The sequence below is a fragment of the Glycine max genome, chromosome 8 (genome assembly GCF_000004515.6).
Source record: "Glycine max cultivar Williams 82 chromosome 8, Glycine_max_v4.0, whole genome shotgun sequence".
NCBI classification, from domain to species: domain Eukaryota; kingdom Viridiplantae; phylum Streptophyta; class Magnoliopsida; order Fabales; family Fabaceae; genus Glycine; species Glycine max.
This window is the reverse complement of record NC_038244.2, coordinates 44,989,025-45,008,738: the sequence shown is the minus strand read 5'-3', so window position 1 is coordinate 45,008,738 and position 19,714 is coordinate 44,989,025. Positions and strand designations below refer to the sequence as shown.

Below are 19,714 nucleotides of genomic sequence, written 5' to 3'. Positions count from 1 at the left end.
TTCACCTTGACTTAAACAAGTAAATCCAATATTCTCATAATCGTCACAGAAACAAACACTAATTTAAGAATCAATGAACTAGACACTAATTCAAGAGTCAATGGTTCAATCGGTATTAAATCGAGATCAAAACAATTTTAATAAATTATATTTTTTAATATTTTAATATAATATCCCAGTGACATTGAACAAAAAATAACATAATATACATGAATTGATAATAATAAAAAATAAACTTCATTTAAAAGTGTCATAAGTTATATAATATATATATATATTTAAAAATCAAAACGATGTTGTTTTGAAAGTTTTTTTATTTTTTAAAAATAGTTTTAAGCAAAACCAATTAAATCATATGATTTTACCGGTTTTTGATCGGTTCAACAGTTTTGAGCCGATTTAAGAAAACACTGATTTTTAGGAAGTGTTGGATCGAACATATGACCAATTTTTGATCAAATTGGATGGTCTAATCCAGTTTTCAAAACAGTGAATAAATTGTATTAAAAAAAAGAAACAAATTAATTGTGAATCAATGCTTTTATTAATTCAATTATCTGTCAAAATAAGTTTTGTATGCAGATCTAATCTAATGAATGAGAATCTAGGGCATCTATGGCTTCCCTTGAGGGCAAAAAATCTTTGGGCTCAAAAAATATTTATAAAATTACTTATATTTAACTTTCTCAAAAAAGAGAGTGAAAGTTGAAACCTCTTATTAGACAACCAACGGAATAAGAGTATATTCATTTAAAGCTTTTCAAATTTATTTATGAAAAAAAAAACATGTTGAGAGCTTTAAAAAATTAATTATCATGCTATTTATATTTTTATAAAAATATGAAAATATACTCGTATATTATAAATTAAAATAAATAATTTAAAAAAGTAAAATTCCCACTTTTCTCTTTTTTTTTATAGATATAAATCATGAAAAAATTATACATTTTTCATATTTTTTTCTCTTTTATCCTTTGAATGCTCGTTTCACATACTATTTTGCTAGTTAAAAAGTTTCTCTTTTAACCATACCAAATTGCTCTCTTTTTATTCTATTTGAATACATCTTAACATATATCCCCTTTCAATCTATACTATATCTCTAAATTAATTTTTAATATATTTTTTAAAAATTAATAGCTAAAATAAATTATAACTATTATAAGTTGTCATTGTAAAAAAATTATACTTTCAACAAAAAAATGTCTGTTAATATGATTTTAAAATAATCATTTAAAAGTTAATAAATTTATCTATATACATAATTTATGATTACATGAAAATACTATTTTTAATTTTTCATAAAATTAATAGAAAAAACTATCGGTCTTTCCAACATCAGTCAGAGAACTTTTTTTAATAAAAATAGATTAAAAAGAACTTTTTTTCTCTTTCAAATAGAGAGATTAAAAAATAAATTTAATTTTGGTGGAAAAAAAAAACAAAAATATCCAAATGAGGGGAGAAAATAAAATGTTTAACTAGGAGAATGCAGCATAGGCATCGAACTCAAACATTATCGGTGGACAGAAACACCACTGAACGAGGTTGCTTGCTCCGACGCCGAAATGAAAGCCCCTTCCTCTCTTTTCCTCAAAGGCCACGTTCTCCCTTCTTCCATTTTTCTCCTCAGAAACTCCAAAGGTAACTAAGGGCTCAACTTTTCACTCCTTCAATTTTGTCTTTTTCAACCTTCATATCTTAATTGAATCATTCCATGCTGCAACTATTGCTGAAATTAAGATGGAAGCTCCATTTTATTATTTTTTTTAAAATTCTTTATTTTGATAAACTCTAAAGAGTGTTTTTTTTTAAAGTTATTTTCAATTGGGTACATAATACAGGAACACCCAATGTGAAAATGCACCCCATCTGGTGCTTATGTAAAGCCATTCAAACTAATTCATATGAAATTTCCAATGGAAGCTATCATCCCACTGTGCAACAAACAACAGAAAAGAAGACAATGGTATGTATACATATGTTGCTTCTGTATGTATCCTAATTCATATGTATGTATTGCTTCCACCACTGTCATTTTAACTCCCACTTAATAGTGGCTTTATGGTAATTTGGAAGAAAGATTTTCTAGTGTTACCTTACCCTTTGGATGTATATTCGACTTGTAGGAAAAGCTATCCAGGAAAGTTGAATCTATTGGGGCATTTCAAAAGTTGCCCATAGTGATGCCATCTATTGACATTATTGGCTCTGCACTCAGAAAGGCGAGGAAGGTTTCTCCAACGAAAGGTTCATGACTGCAAAATTATATTCTTAGATTCCAGGTTGGCGTTTGTGTTTACATCTTAAAACCCTATGGTTGGCATTGACTTTTAGGTTGCTTAAACTGTAGGAATTGCCAACATTGCGAAAAGGGAGAAAAATAAGGGTGCAAAGCAACTTGATGCGTTGATGAAAGTATGTTCAATAATCAATACTTCTGAATATGTCATGCTTTAGAGCTATAATGTGTATTTCAGTTTCTACTGTCCATTTTATGTAAAAAAGAATGTATCGTAAGTTAACTGTACTGCTCTTGTTAGGAAATTGCTGTTCCCTTGAGGACGTATGTGGAGAATTTTCCTAACAAAATGCATCTTCATCCTTATGAGAGATCTCTTATTGAGCTGACACTTGGAGATGGATACTACGAAATGGTATGTTAGTAAAATGGCATTGCACCGCTGATCGTGTTTTTCAACTTCCACTATCGCATTCCCTTAGTTATTACAGGACATATAATAGTCTTGTGATTATTTATCATTCCCATATTAGAGAGGCTGGATGAATACATATTTGTGGTTGATTGCTGTATTCATATAAACTTGTTATTTTAGACTTTTTCTAATTTTAGATTTAAAAATGTTTAACAGGTGCTACGAAAGGTAGACAGTTTAAGGAAGAGGGTAGTATCTGTTGGAAAGGAACATGCTTCACTTTGCGCTAAGGTTTCTTTAGTAATTTACATTTGATTTTGATCTATTCCTTGGATGGGTAATTCTGTAGTTGTCATGCTGCTTGAAAGTATTATTTGCACTGATATGTATGAAGTTTTAGTAGCAAGATTAGGAATCCTTTATGTTAGGTCTTGATATGAATACCAATTTGTTCTTGTTGAAGGTATGAAGTCTTGTCTTCATAATGATATGATTTTATGATATTTAAATTTTCGAAGAAGAGATCTTTACATGATTTGTGTGGTCTTCATTGCTTCATCCTTAAAGTAGGAAGCATTGCTCATGTCAGTATTTGTACCATCATGTCAGCCTGTTATTTTTCTAAAATTGAATTCTTTCAGATGGACTGTTCCAATATCTCTTTACGTAATCATCTTGTTAAATTGGTGAGTTCTTTTTTGCTTTCTTCTCATGATTGGTTTCATTTCATTTTGTAACAGTCTTCATCAAAGCGAGAAGCAGAGGAAAGGCTGAATGAGGTGAGGTGCAAGTCTTTTTAGGAAACATCTGCTTTCAAATTTCTCTGAATATTTCATTATGTGCCATGATTTTATGCAGGGGCTTAAGAAAATTGAAGAGATTTTTGCTCAAGAACGAAAAGTTGTTGATGATTTGTTAGGCATAGCCAAGGTATTCTGCACTTTCAACAAATGAAATCCTTCTTTAGTTGTGTGTGTGTTTACTGTAAACATATATATCAGTGTTCACAATTTGGGTGGCCTGTGAAATTTAATTTATTTTCTTCAATAATATTCCATCTGAACTCAATTTATATAATCTAGCTGATAGTTATAAATGTTACAGACTCTCAGGGCAATGCCTGTAATTAATTTGGAAACACCAACTCTCTGCCTTGTTGGAGCTCCTAATGTAGGCAAATCTTCTTTGGTCCATGTACTCTCTACTGGCAAGCCTGAGGTATGCGACCAAATATTTTAATATTTCTTTGTTAAAATCCTTCTTACATATACTGTTTTTATTTTAGGCTCTTTAAAAATCTGGGCTTGAATAATTTTTTTGTTAAAATCTGGACTTTAAATTCTACATCTCTTTCAATTTCCTTCTTATGGGTCTGCCAATTCTGCCCAAAAGATTTAATATGCATATGGTGATATCAATCAGGAGTTCAGGACACAATCCCCTTGGTTAAAATTGCTACTGAAGGATAAATATTTTTATTTTGTTACTTGGTTGATATGTGGCCATTTCCAATGGTTCTGTCTGCGTTGGTGGTTCTGAAATGTTCAAGTGCACTATGTCACGATTGTAGTACTTTTTCCTTATTTTTGTTTTTTTTAACAGCCATTCTCTTAGTTCTTGAAAGAATAGTTTTTATGAGACTGTGTGTAAGCACTTTTTGATTGTATATATAATTTCCCTAGTTTCCTTATGTCCTAATTTCCACAATAAAAGGAACCTAACTAATCATATGCACAATGAACGTAGATACTAAACTAAGCTAGATTAAATGTTGACATGTTTTGCTTCAGGCTTCAGCAAAACTTCTTAGTTGCTAAATATTTAAAGATTCCACCATCCACTCTTTTTCTCACACTTTCAACTTTCCTTTCTACCTAATATTTCAGATTTGTAACTATCCCTTCACAACAAGAGGAATTCTTATGGGTCATATTATTTTAAACTTTCAGAAGTTTCAGGTTAGCAATTTTCTGACTGGTTATTGGATTTTTAACATTTTTTCCCATTCTGAACGGCATATCACACAGTTGTAATTGTATACCTTGCATGTCTGTAGGTAACAGATACTCCGGGCCTGCTAAGGAGACATGATGGTAATTAACATTTATTTTGTTTTTCTCAATTTTCAAGTAGTATTTATTTATCTCATTTGGTGAATAGTATGTATCCAAGGTTTTCTTAGTGAAATATTTTACTCCATCATTGGTTTGAGGATTAATTTTCCTACGAGGGTTGTAGTATAGAGGAGTGTGGACAGTGACGCCCATTTCCATTCTGCCTTAGCTTTTTAATTCCTTAGAATTTGCAGTGCTACTTATTTGGTATCCCTTTGAGTGTTAAGCTAGTGGCCCAAATATCTGTTTAGAAGGTTTGATGGCTGGCTGCTTGTTATTTTCTGTAAATCTATATTTTTTAAGTATTATAGTAGCAATTTTAGGTGGATTATAAAGAATTATGGGAAATATCCTATGGTTTATGGATGGTGGTAGCAGGATCACTTGGTTAGTTGGGAGAGTTGTTGTAGGCCAGAAAGAAACGGGATTTGTTCTATGTAATTTGGTTTCTTAAAGCATTGTTATACTGAAAAAGAGTGTAGAAATGGCTTTCAATGGGCAAGGTAGGTTGTTGAAACTGGACACAATGCAACTTGACTTGTTGAAAATTCACAGGCACCTTACATGTTGGTATATTATAATACTATGAGATGTTGGAGGATCTTAGATCTCCTGTACCTCATAATTAGTTCTAATAAATCACAATTGATTTCTTGTCCTTTTTATTTAGTTAAGCTCAATATTTTCCTCTTTATAAATTTGTTTTTCTGATTTGGATATTTAGAGGACAGGAATAATTTGGAAAAGTTGACTCTGGCTGTCCTTTCGCACCTGCCGACAGCAGTTTTGTATGTCCATGACCTTTCTGGGGAGTGTGGCACCTCACCTTCTGATCAGGTATGCTTCTATGACAACTGAATTATTAAAACTGAAAATAAGTGTGAAATTGATCTTCTTTAACTGGCCATAAAGATAGTTATCTGGTTCATTGCTTTCAAACTTATAATGCAAGAAACACAATTTTGTTCAAGTGGTTGAAACATGTACTTGTCTAGACTACATGGGCATAACTCAGACTTGTAACTCCATTTGAATTAGATGTCGATTAAAGGCTTGTATTTGTGTTTGATTTCAGTGCTTCTTCATTCTAATGTATTTTGGGGCCATTAACTTTTGGTTATTTACTTTGTAATTACTTCCATGGAAAAGAAATCCATACATAAAGGGTATATCTGATGGCAGTCAGAAATAAAATATCAGAATTGGAGATGAGAAAGTGATAGGAATTGATTCAAGTGAGAATGATTCATGTTCTGGGCTCCTACTGCTCCTTGCCTTTTTTTTTTTCCTCCATACTACTTTAAAGAAGACAATTTAAATGTTATGAGCTTATGCCTTCTTTGAGAAAGGTCCCTTGTTAATGAGCTACAGCCTACAGCCTCAGTTGCTGGAGTCTTATGCATTACAAAAAATGGATTCTCTTCCCTTTACTTTGATGCATAAAATGAAATTCTGTTCCTTTCCATTCAATTGCATAAAACAAGTTGATCCATACCACAATCCCTTCAATCTGTGGAGAGAGATTATGTCTTTTTATGGTTGGCATTAGACTGAAGATTTTTAGCAAAAATATTTAGCATGCCATGCTAGTTACAAAGTGACTCCAAACTCAAGAGGAATGAGTTGAGTTTATAAAAATTTTCAAAACCATATATAGTTTGAAAACAATTGTAATCAAATTGAAAGTTTTTGTCTTTTTGATAAGGCATTAAATTGATGATGGTTGGTTATGCAGTTTTCAATATACAAAGAACTCAGAGAAAGGTTCAATGGACATTTATGGCTTGATGTCGTGTCAAAATCTGATTTGTTGAAGACGTCTCCTGTAGTCTATGCAACAGACGAGCCTCATCCCTCCCAACTCGAGCTTGAAAAGTACCGGAAATCAGGTCCCAATGGAGCTATTAACGTATCTGTCAAAACACAAGGAGGGCTACATGAGGTGAGGAAAATCTATTCTAATTTTCATATCTTCACTAGAATCTCTATTATTGTTTGTGTATGTTAAAATAGAGCGATAATGCTGAATTCCACACAATGTTTTGGTGATGGCGTTCAGTAGCTAAACAATGGCCATGTTGATGCTGGCTTATGCAATTTTTTATTTGTGAAACAAGAAAACCTATGCTAGATGTGCTGAAAGCTTTGCAAAATCATACACATAATATATTATAACCATTTTTTTTTTCTAATAAGTCATCACAATTTTATGGGGAGAAAAGTTCTTGTAATGATAGCCATATTGGCACTCTTCGTGGCCCACCCCATTTTTTGGTGCATGGGGCATCCTTTAGAGGCAACTGCTAATTTCTTTAATATGATAGCCACTTGCGTTGGTTGAAAACCCACTGACTCTGCACAATCACATTATATATAGTCATTTGAATAAAAATTATAATGTATCTGAATTTTAAAATAAGTTGCTTCTGTTCGTAGAAAAGTAATTAATAATAAATTTGAAGTTTATAAACAATTAAATTATGTAACTGGTGCACTATGATTAAAGTCTTACTATTATTAAATATAAAATGATGAATTTTCCTTTCAATAAAACAATTAATATGTAAAACTAGTTTGATATATTTACCCAACTGATATACCTAAAAATGACAATTACATCAAATCCTAATGTGAAAATATAAAATACGATGTATTTATTTTTGTGGGTTGAAGCATTGCATGCAATCTGAAGTTGTCAACTAACATTTGTAATCCAAATAGAGAAATGTGACAATTAAATTGTTAGAATATTGCAGAAATCAGAATTCCATTAGTGTATCTTGTATAATATTTTAGAATATTTTAAATGTTTTTTAGAATGTACTATGGAATCAATTAATCCTCTGGATAAGGATGCAATCATAGGTGTTGTTTCCTAATTTTTTTCCCGTTATTGTATTAGTGAACTTGTACTTGTACTAGTGATAATGGATTGATTGTATACAAAACATTGACATCTATTTATACTAATAATTTGGTTTAGACTTAAAAATAATAAATTGGTGCTCAAGGAAATTGCAGATACGAAGATCGGATCATTTTGCTTTCATAAACTTCTATTGAATTGAGGGGTTAAAAATAAATAGAATAAACAAATTTAGATGGGGAAAATGGGGTGAGGACCATAGTACATATGGTCCAATGCAAGGGTATATTTTTGTTGCAAGATAACAAGATGCTGAAAGACATTTGATGCACCAAATATATTGGAGCAACCTTACTTTTTCTGCTGATAGATTTATATTTTATACATTTTTTTTTTTCTTTTTGTGGCTTAGCTTTTTGACTAATAAGGGTTGTTGGTTTTATTGTGTAGCTAAAGCAGAGAGTGCATGAACTGCTTAATTTGCAGATGGCCAAGATAAATGATATAAGCAACAACCAGGAGAAGTGAAAGGTGTCACTCCACTAAGGGTTGATATCAAACTTGTGAAGAAACTTCCTGATCAAATAGGGAAGTCTGAAACCTTCATGAGCCAGAAGCTTATCTTTGTAAAATATGTTAGCAGCTCTGTGGCCAGCCTCCAAGCAGGAAAAGAAGCAAAGGCTTCTTAATTAATACCTTCAAGCAATTAAGCATTGGTAGGTTGAGCATACGAAACTTCCAGAAAATGTTCAGTCACTTTTAGCTTTGTTGAGGAGATCATGTTCCACCCGTATTGGGCCTTCTTGAAGAAACAATAAATGCTTGTTTATCAACTTTTCAGTTCATTGATTGTCATTGGCTTCAATCATGTGTCTTAACTTCTTAAGTCCATTGTCAGAAGTCTTCATAAATTGGTTAATGTTAAGATCTGAATTGATATTGAGATATAATGTATTGATATATTAGATATGTTCATAATATCTAGTGTTAATTCTTATTTATACTAATCATAATTCTAGCTAATTAGGAAACAAATCATGATACAATAAAGAAATGTGGTAATTTATCCTAAGATAAAGAGGAAATAGAGAAAATAATAGTAAAAGTGTTAGAGATATAAAAAAATGGTTTAAACATTTCAAATTACTACCTAAACTTTTTTTTTTGCTTTTAGTACATGTAATATTTTTTTTGGTTTTTATATACATCATCACTAATGGATTTTACTTACTACACCCCCTTATTTGCTCCCTGCACCCCAATCGAAAAAAATATTTAGGAACCCACGGGATGCACCCTAGTCGTAGCGTTTGAACCTCAAATTTGTAAAGAATAGTGAGAATTGAGGTGCTTATGACGCGATGAGAGGGGAACCAAAGAGAGAAGCTGATGGTGCAAGGGACACATAATAGTGAGGATCGGTATTTAATTTGTTTTGAAAACACCAAAGAAGGATTGAGCTTTTTCATTAACCAATAGAAATATTAGTTAGTCCACCATCTTTTTTCTTTGACAGAAAGAATAAAGACATGATTCCCTATGCTCTATTTTTTTTTTTATTTGGATTACAATCTAAGAATATTACCAAAGTATTTCAAAGAAGGATTATCTTGATCTAGGTCTACTTCTGGCCTAAATCAACTTAAGTTAAATGAACTCTTTTTTTATCTACTAAAATTAAAATCTAAGATAGGAAATGACACTTCATACACCTTAAAGTTCATAAGATAAGAAGAAAAAAATAATCTTTTTAAAGTCCCTATACCCGCATTATGCCTAGCATTGAGGAGAAATGAGTATTCATCTTATCAATATCTCAAATCAATGATGGATTTGATTTTATGGCTTAACCCTTTGTCAAACTGCCGACATCATACTAAACAGCATACCGAGCTCCTTGTTAATTAGAATTGATAGTTCAACCGTAAGAGAGAAGAGAATTGGAAAAAAAAAAGTGTAATGAGTAGAAAATATAATGTATTAATTAGAAAGGTGGATACAAAGTTATTACTCAAGTCCATAGGCAAATACGTCCTCCTCATAATGTAGCCACGGTTGGAAACTAGATTAATACTCACCATCATTTGTAATTAAACTTACATGAAACCTTGTCATTACTAGGGGGTGGTTCAGTAGTGGTCAGAAAAAACCATTTTACCTTTGCCACATCCATGTGCTGATCCTACTGTCAAGAATTAACTCCCCAAACTGTGTATCTCATTTTGGTCTAGTATAGGGACATGCATGAGTCACGATCTAAATTCACATTCTTGGCTAACTGTGACAACTGTACGTAGCTATAATTAAATATAAATATTAGGGTAAATATAGAGCGCGGACAAACTTGACTCCGAGAAATGAAAATTCAAATTTTAGTCTCTAAAAGTGAAAATAATATAATAAATTCATTTATCCATTAACTTTTGCGTTCATTATCATTAATGAAAAAGTCTAAGTGACACAAATAGACAAAAATATCATAATAATAATTGTTAACATCATCGCTGAATAATAAGTAAAAGAGTGAATAAGTAAATTTATTATTTAATTGTTTTATACTTATTTTCATTATTCTCACTTTTTTTCTTAGTGAGAGACACTTTGTACTCTCTCTTTCTCTTCAAAATTCAATTAGAAAAAAGGGATGTTTGATTAAAAATAATTTTATTATATTTTAATTTTTTCTTTGAATTATAAGAATATTATTGTAGTAATTTAAATTTTTTAAAAATATTGAAAACAAAATATTATTTTTATATCATTTTGCATCCGATATTTTTAGTTAAAAAAATAAAATTAAGAAATATAATAAAAATACACAATAATTAATAAATGAATGCATAAATTTAAATATTCGATCAAAAAATTATTAAAATCTGTTATCCCTTCCCAATACCTAAAAGTGAAAAATTAAAATATTTTATAAAGTGTGTTAAAAAATTGTTTTCTTTTTATTTGTTCATAAAAACTTACTCTTTATTAAATACCGTACTAATCACTAGTATTTCTAAAATAAATTAAAATAATTTTAAAAATGCCTAAAGTGCTCCTAGTTTGAGGAAGTTTTTTTTTTATTTTCACTTTTAATCATAATTTTTTTAATTGTTTCAAAATTGGGAATAAAATATGTGAAAACAAACTATTCTCTTTTTTTTAATATTATATTTTTATTTTAAAAGAATAAAATTTACTAATATAAAATGAATGCACAAATTCAAATAAATTTAATTATAAAATCATTATGACTATAATTATTTACAAAATTAAAAATAAAAATAATGTAAACAAAATACCTTCTTAGACACATCCATACTCTTGAATTGAGGAGTTTTATATGACTCTGATCATAGTATATGATTATTAAGAAAAACTAGCTATGTGACGAGTGTTTTAAATTCTTTAGTACCGTATTAAATGAGTTTGCTCGCAATAAACACTAAGTATTTTTTATTTTAAGCAAACGCACTAAGTTTTAATGCAAGTTATTCTAACGAAAATATTAACTTGAGCGTTTAACAAGACAAACCTTTGCATGCCTTTACAACATGATCCCTTCATCTTGGACTAGTGGAGCCTTAATTAGCATTAGCTTTAATGTTCGTGTAACACCTTTTCATAAATAAGGTTCAAATTAAAGCACAAAAATAAATAAGTAACTGAAAGAATGATAATTAAGAAATCCAACAAATAAGTTATTATGTATTAATAGAAAAGTATTCCATCAAAAAATTTATTAATAGAAAAGAATATGACTAGTTTTATTACCAAATCAAGGTTATACGTTAGATCAAAAGATAATATTTAAAATTCCATTTGGTGTTATGATTTTTATTTGCTGAATTGTGACGGATTAGGCCTTTCAAAATAATCAATTTTCAATTACTCGTACACAAATCCTTATTAACATGACACTTGATTTATATTTTCTTCAATATTTTCATGTTTCCATTAATAAATAAAAGAGTAAAATTAAAATGTATGAATTAAAAGTATATAACTAAAAAGAAAGAAGTATATAACTAAAAAAACCCTTGCATCTCTGGATTTAAAATCTAATAATCTAATATGAAGTAAAACCTTACCCACACCCTCCATTATTCCTTGATGTCTTAGCCACCATCACTCGCCAACATCTATCTATACTCTACACCAAAGCCAGTTAGCAGCCAATTAATATTGGTTACTCTTGTACAAACTCAGCTACATTAATATGCACACACGTTACTATTTTTTTTTTTTATAAAGGCACACGTTACTATTTCTCATCTTTATGACAATCCTTGAGCCATATGAACTATGGTTAGTCACCCCATAAGTAACCAACCCCATTATACCTTCAATGAGCCATTCGATCTTCTCATAGAACCTCTAAAATTCATTTAATTGTCATTCTCCAAAAAAATTTAATAAATAGTATTTTAGTTCATCCTATTAGTTTCACATGCTTGTCTGTCATATAAGTTTGGTTTAATTCATTCAACTTATTTTCTGTAGTATAAGTTTGGTTTAATTTATTCAACTCATTTTCTTAATTTTCATTTTTTAAACGCATTTTATGTCATCAAAGAAAAATCAGGCTTTTCCTTACCTTGGGATTGGGACGGGCCTGGTACGATAGAATAAGTATAAATTTAGAAACTAATCAATAAAAATATAAATAATAAGAAATAAGTACAAGTATAGAATTTCACCAAAAAAAAGTACAAGTATAGAATAAATAAATAAAAATTTAATAGAAGTAAAAAAATAACAACATTGTTCCCATCTATCAATTTATGCATCATTAACTCTAATAGAAAAATAAAAATAAAATCAAACGATTTCATATTTACATACAACAAATATCTTCGATTAAAACAATTTTCTATTTTTATCGTTATCACATGTTGATGGACAATTCACAATTAGAAATGGGTTAAAAAGTAAAAACCTCCTTTAATATAATATATTTTGTACTTTTTATTATTATCAGAAAACAACAAATCAAGAAAGAGGACTAGGGAGTTCACTTGACAAAAGAGAAAGGGGATCAACGTGACAAAGTGGATGATTAACGGTGTGTTTGAATCTGCGTTTTTTTTAACGCAAAGCAAAAATAATTTTCCCGTTACTTTGTAATTTTTGCATAAAAAAGATTCCCAAACATTATAAAATGTACATCAATGTAGTGTAAGTTTAGAGCATTTCCTACAGTGCTTTTAAGACTTAGTAAGACTTTGCAAGACAACATAAACATAAACATCGATATTCTTGTATCGAGTGTGATCTTTTTGTCAGCATCTCAGTCTCCGTAGAGATCCTTAAAGTCTTTTTTGACCTTTGTGCTTTATTATCTTTTGCTATTTTTTGCCAACATGTCACAAACAGGGCCCTTATTCAGAGGTCGATTTGTTCTCTCATTGGCGCCACTTTTATATATTTAGAAACTCTACTCTGTCACTGTGACCCCCCCTTCAGCTTCTTCTGTCTTTCGTTTATTTACTTCCCCAACACGGTTTCTCCTTCTTCCTCTTCCCTTCAAACACTTTCTGCGTTCTCTTTCTCATCTTCTTCTCAGATGCTCATTTTCGCTCGTTGCCTTCTCGGTGGATCCTGGTGGACTCTAGAGGATAAAAAAGAGATCTTGCGTTGTGGGGTGTTTCTGATTATTGTTCGAAGAAACAGGAAAGAAAAGGGTCTTTTTTTTGTGTTGGTTTTGTTGTTTGAAATGAATGAGTATACTGGACCAGCTCGTAGGACGCGAAGCAAAGGAGTCGAGGTTCGGGGTGGTTTGATCAGGAGTCGGAAGAGGAGGAGAGTGGTGGATTACGATGATGATGAATTGGTTTTCGTGAAAGAACTCAAGGGTGGAGGTGAAGGTGCGAGTGCGAAGATTGAAAAATCTATGGAAAGGGGTTTTGAGTTTCTGGGAGAGAGTGAGGATGATGGTCCTTTTGAGGTTGTTGAAATTGATGAAGATGATGATGAAGCTGAGGAAGAGGTGTATGGGGAATGTGAGCAGAAGAAGAAGAGGGTTGAGGTTAAGGTGGAAGAGAAGGATGAAGGCCCTGAAGTGTTGTGTTACGTGGCTGCTGAGAAAGTTGCAAGCTTTGGTGGTGGTGACGATGATGAGTGCGGTTCTAGACCCGAGAACCCGGTTGTTATGCTGTGTGTTTCAGATGATGGGGGTGGTCAGAGCGAGGAGGACCACGGCAGGGATCGTAGTAGCGTGTCTTCTGATGATGGATTTGGTTCGAGTTCGTCCTCTTCGAGCGAGGACGATGATTCAAGTGATGATGATTTTAAGGTTGGTGTTGAGGATGAAAGGGCTGATGATGAGGAAGACTATTCAAGCATTGAGGAGGAGAGTGAGAGTGATGATGATTCCTCTTGTGATGATGAGAGGGGAGAGTTGTACAAGAAGTTTGTGAAGGAGAGGGTCAGAAATCTGGTGAGTAAATCCGGGAGCAGTGGAGTTAGTAGAAGAAAAGGTAAAGGGAATCGGAGAATGCAGGTGGAGGAGGAGGAGATGGTTGAGAAATGGAATGGTGCTGATTGTGCTAGTGTGACATCTAGCAAATCGTGTACTTGCAAGGATGAAACAAGGCAGGCAGAAGTGATAGATGATGCAGCAGAGAGAGGAGAAAGTGTCAATGCTGCTGCTGATGAGCTCTTTGCTAATCAGGTTCCGAGACCGAGTCTGCCGTTAGCTGCTAGGGAGACAGTCCCTTTGAATGGCAACTGCCAGAAGAAAAAACCTGTGGAAGCAGAATCTGCGAAGGAGATTGATATGCTATGGAATGAATTGGATATTGCTCTTCAAGAAACTGAGGCAGGAGATTCAACTATGTTGAAGAAGAAGCGTTTGCCATCAGGTGTGAGAAGTGTTTCTCCTTTGCCAAAAAGGCAAGAGAAGATGGGAGATTCAGCTAAAGTTGTTATGAAGGAGGATGATGGAAATGGTGACAAAAATGGGCTCCATGAAGTCCTAAGGATGTCAAATAGATCAAAGAACATAGGTTTTAAATTCTTCACCGAATGCTTTTGGGGAAAGCCTGATTCTGACAAAGATGATCCAATGGAGTTGGAAGAAAAGGATGGTGTTGTTGTTCAGGGTCAGACTCAGCCATTAGCTTGTGGGGTGGGAATCCCTTTGACATGGGACTTTCTGAAGAAGAACCCTGTTGAAAAATCAGAGGCTGAGAAAGAGTTAGACATGTTGTGGGCTGAAATGGAGATGTTGCTTCGAGCTGGAGAAATTGGGATCCAGGTAATTTTTTTTTATTTGCTGAAAGGCCGAAGAGAAATATATAAATGTAATATAATTTCAGTTATAGTCATTAGATGTTAAAGGTGGTAGCATTTAAGTTTGTATTTTTATGTGCATGTGTCAGTAGTGCTTAAGAAGGATGCTAGTGATAGTAGTAGGGTGGTAGCATGTGATTTTGAATATTTGAGCTCTGTTTTGATAAATTCTTCATAAATGGATAAATGTTCAAACAAATTGTTATTTATATGAGAGGAGAAATTAGTAACTAACTTTGTATGTTATTATCTGCAGGTTGATGAAGCAAGAGCAAAGGAAGAAAATCCAGCCTTGCAGTGCAAGCATGACACTATTTTTAATGAGGAGATTGGGGTATACTGCAGATTGTGTGGTTGGATTGCCACTGAAATCAAATACATCATGCCACCATTTGTAAGCACAGATTAAATTTGATGATGGTTTATAGAAATCTAATTTCCTTAATTTTAGGATGTAAAGTAGACTTTGTTATTGCCACTTTTAGGCCTAGTATCTTTTCACTTATGAACATAGGCAAAAAGAATGATATGTGGTATTATCTATTGAACTATGCTGCTCACTATTGTTATGTGTTTTTTTCTTATTTAAAAGGCAAATCACACTGCTTCTTATGAGAACCATGGAGCTTAAATATTTATTTGCTAATTTGCTAATTCGTGGTTGTTCTGACTTGATTATCATGCTTAATGAAATGGTAGGAAGTACTGATGTATGCGTCCTTGTGCATATAATACAGGTGGATTCCAAAAGATCCGGTAGAGAGGCATTTCCTGGTGCATGGAAAACCTCACAGTTTGATGGAGCTACGTTTGATGATTGTGGTGATGACTCAGGGGCAGCTTGGTCTCACAATGAAGGAACAGTTTGGGATATTATTTCTGACATTAAAAAAGGCTTGTTTCCTCATCAACAAGAAGGGTTTGAGTTTATTTGGACAAGTTTGGCAGGAACCACCAACCTTGCTGAGTTGAAGAGGGTTGACCCGGGTACTGAGGGTGGGTGCATTATTTCACATGCTCCTGGAACAGGAAAGACAAAGTTGACCATGGTGTTTCTTCAGACATATTTGCAACTGTTTCCCAAGTGTCTACCTGTTATCATTGCTCCTGCCAACATACTGCTTACTTGGGAAGATGAGTTGAGGAAGTGGAACATAGGAATTCCATTCCATAACCTGAACAATGCTGAATTGTCAGGAAAAGAAAATGTAATTAATGAATTTGGTTATCAAGAGCTGAATAAGGATGCCATAAGAATGCTGAAGCTGTGTTCATGGTACAAAGAGAAGAGCATTCTGTTAATTAGCTACAATTTATATGAGAAGCTAGCTGGGGGAAAGTCTGAAGATGATGGGGAGAAAGAGAAGAAAAACAGAAAGATTCGGAAAGAGAAGAAACGTGCAAGCATTGAAACTGCGATGGGAAAGGTTCTGCGAGACTATCCTGGTTTATTAGTTCTTGATGAAGGGCACACACCGAGGAATCAGCGTAGCTGTATTTGGAAGGTTCTTTCAGAAAGTAGAAGTCAGAAGCGAATCCTTCTTTCAGGGACTCCTTTCCAGAACAATTTTCTGGAACTCTTCAATATTTTTTGCTTAATGAAACCATCCTTTTCTGACAACATACCGCAAGAACTGAAGAAGTTTTGCCAAAGTAAACTGATACAGGAAAGGAAAGCTTCAAAAGATGTGAGTTGGGAGTCCATTAATTCTGGAAATCCGGCTGACGAGAAAATAAAACAGCTGAAATTGCTGATGAATCCCTTTGTTCATGTTCACAAAGGTAGCATTCTTCAGAAGAACCTTCTTGGGTTACAAGATTGTGTACTGATTTTGAAGCCCGAAATCTTGCAGCAAAAAATTCTGGATAGCATTGAATGTTCTCAAAATGGACTCAATTTTGAACACAAATTGGCCTTGGTCTCTGTACACCCATCCCTTTTCCTCAACTGCTCTCTCTCAAAAAAGGAAGAATCTGTTATTGACATGGATCAGTTAAAGAAGTGTAGATTGGACTCTTATGAAGGGGTCAAAACAAAATTTTTGATGGAATTTGTGAATTTATGTGATGCAGTTGATGAGAAAGTCCTTGTTTTCAGCCAATTTATTGATACCTTGATCTTAATTAAGGACCAACTCGAGTCAGCCTTCAATTGGTCTGAGGGCAGAGAAGTGTTGTTTATGCATGGCAGGGTTGACCAAAAGCAAAAGCAGTCCCTAATTCATAGTTTCAATGATGCCAATAGCCAAGCAAAGGTGTTGCTTGCTTCTATAAAAGCATCTTCTGAAGGAATTAACTTAGTTGGAGCTTCAAGGGTCGTGCTTCTTGATGTTGTTTGGAATCCCTCGGTGGAAAGACAAGCTATTTGCCGAGCATATAGACTTGGACAAAAGAAGGTTGTTTACACTTATCATCTTCTTGCACAAGGCACCCCTGAATGCACCAAATATTGTAAACAAGCAGAAAAGAACCGGTTATCTGAACTGGTTTTCTCAAATAGAAATGCTGAAAGTGATAAGCTCAAGAGAAGTGGAGTAATTGAGGATAAAGTTCTTGATGCCATGGTTCAGCATGAAAAACTCAAGGATATATTTGGTGAATGTCTGGTTCAACCAAAGGAGGGAGATCAGGAGACTTTGTGCCCCTGATGCTTTGTTTAATGGAATTTTCTAAAGATATATCTGATTGATTCATAGTTTTTTGTTTGACAGAAAAATGTTCGTTGCACAATTTATTTAATACAGAAACTTTTGAACGGCAACAACAAATACGGCTAATGGTTGAATACAAAAGTTCTTTAATTTATTGGCTCCATTTTTTGATCATGCCTGTGTCATTATGTTAGTTGCACAATTTTATTTCTAGAATTTTCTAGTGTGATCTCTGAATTTTATTTTTTGTTCTGTCTTGCCTTTATAAACCAGATAACTGTTGGAACAACTCTGGTCTCTGGAAAGCAAGAAACACCTTAAATGCAATTGTAAACCCAATTTGTGGATTTTGAACAAGTTTGGCCCAACTAGAATGGTCAAATTTTGTTGCTTGTGTGCTTGAATATGTTTACATAGACTTAATAGAGGGAGCAAGGAAATGCAGCCAGGGTCAAGCAAAAGTTAAAGAAATTATTCACAAGATTTTTTTTTTTTTTGATAAATTTCTGTTGAGCTAACATGGGTTGTTGCACGAGGAAGAGTGTGTTTTCCTTTACCTTCAATCTATCTGAAGCAACATTGGTGGTTGATTTGTTATTTCTTAGAGACGCTCCAAACGTAAAGGTTCATCTATCTACTAATTGAAAATGATTTCTAGATTTTAACTAATATGTGTTTGACATTGACTAACCCATATTTCATGTGGTGGTGTTCTTTCTACTAATTCATTCATCCCCGGCTGTATGTGTTCTGCACTTCTGCTAGGCTTTTCCTTTTTTGTTTTTTTCTTGTCCTTCTGGGTTTGTGGTGATGACTTTCTGGTTTTACTTTTTTCCATTTCATTAACTATTTTCTGGTTCTTCTCAGCCAAGGTAAATTTCAATCTTCATTTTCATTCTTCTTCTTTATGGATGCCAAAACTCTGTTTTGCAGATTCAAGGTGAAGTCCTTCTTTCTTTCCTTTTCTTATTTGCTATCCAGTTACTTATCAGTTGATGAAAATGCTAAAAGTAACTGAATCATTTCTAAACAATATGCAGGCAAGATCAACAATGTAACTATTGACAAATGCACAAAGATTGGAGGTGTATTTGAGGTTTGGGATCGGTCGATGCCTACTTAATAGAGCAATTTTTTTTGTTGTTTTTGGACATATACTTGTGTGTGTAGTTTTTATTTATTTATTTTGAGTACAAGATAGGTCACCTTACAATTACAAAATTATCAAGAATTTTAAATAGTAGCATTGAATGTAGAAATAGAAAGAGGATAGAAAAAATGACACATTGGTAGTCAATTGCCACTTTCAAATGAGGCTGTATTCACCCTATTGATTTATCTCGCATATAATTGTGAGCACGGCTATTATATTGGTGGTTGTTACATCTTTCTTTTTTATTATTGTAGTTTTTCTCGTTTAGATTTGCACAATATTTTCCTTTGGTTTTTTATACTGACATTTTTACTTGCTTTACCAGCATTTTTAGACTACTGCAATATACCTTACAAAGTTTTGGATGTCAACCCACTCAGAAATTGAGTTGCATTTGTTACTGGTAATTTAGTGCTTTACATGGATTCATGTTCTTCTTAATCTCTGCATTTGAGATCATTTCATAGTATTCAAAAGGACTGAGCTAGGCATGGGAGACTGGATTGCTTCTAGTGCCAATATGTTATTATGTATGTGTCAGTTCCCTTAAATCTTAAATTTTAGTCTTGTCCAATGACTTTTGATCTATGCATGGGAGAGACTGGGTTGGGGTTCATGGACAAAATTCATGAAGTTGTTCCTATGGATAAACAACCTGAACTACTTCAAAAGTTGTCGAAAGGAAACTTCACCTTGGGGTCCATGGGCAAAATTCATGAAGTTTTCAGAACATACTTAAAATAGGTCCCATCAGCCAGGTTACCTCCTTATTATGTTTGAATTTACTATACTCAAAACTTTACATTTGATGCACTAAACAAATACTAATGATTGCTTGGTTACTATATAATGATGGGGTGCTCAATTTTGTTTGTCAATTTGCTGGTTTGTTTATGTAGGTCTTTTTCTATGCTACTACCAGCTTAAAAGAAGTTGCGTTTGAATGAAATTGTCAGCAAATAGCAATTCTGTCCTCATTGGTCAAAAGG

General features: G+C 33.0%; 2 protein-coding genes across 3 annotated transcripts; both read left to right on the top strand.

Moving 5' to 3' along the window:
• The first annotated feature begins 1,485 nt into the window (after positions 1-1,485).
• On the top strand, positions 1,486-8,615 carry LOC100794359 (nucleolar GTP-binding protein 1). Of its 2 annotated transcripts, none has more exons than XM_003532177.3 (14): positions 1,486-1,644; positions 1,845-1,969; positions 2,130-2,250; positions 2,354-2,418; positions 2,544-2,657; positions 2,874-2,948; positions 3,398-3,436; positions 3,516-3,587; positions 3,762-3,875; positions 4,544-4,615; positions 4,714-4,750; positions 5,496-5,608; positions 6,507-6,713; positions 8,088-8,615. In XM_003532177.3, exons 1-14 carry the CDS (start codon positions 1,569-1,571, stop codon positions 8,163-8,165), a joined length of 1,308 nt encoding a protein of 435 aa, XP_003532225.1. In that variant the 5' UTR covers positions 1,486-1,568; the 3' UTR covers positions 8,166-8,615. The 2 variants fall into 2 exon arrangements, with proteins under 2 accessions (XP_003532225.1, XP_014634957.1); XM_014779471.3 differs by having other exon boundaries at positions 1,818-1,969.
• Positions 8,616-13,089: 4,474 nt separating this feature from the next.
• Positions 13,090-19,714, top strand: LOC100807262 (SNF2 domain-containing protein CLASSY 3). Its single transcript, XM_014779470.3, has 3 exons — positions 13,090-14,886; positions 15,178-15,315; positions 15,659-19,714. Exons 1-3 carry the CDS (start codon positions 13,195-13,197, stop codon positions 17,567-17,569), a joined length of 3,741 nt encoding a protein of 1,246 aa, XP_014634956.2. The 5' UTR covers positions 13,090-13,194; the 3' UTR covers positions 17,570-19,714.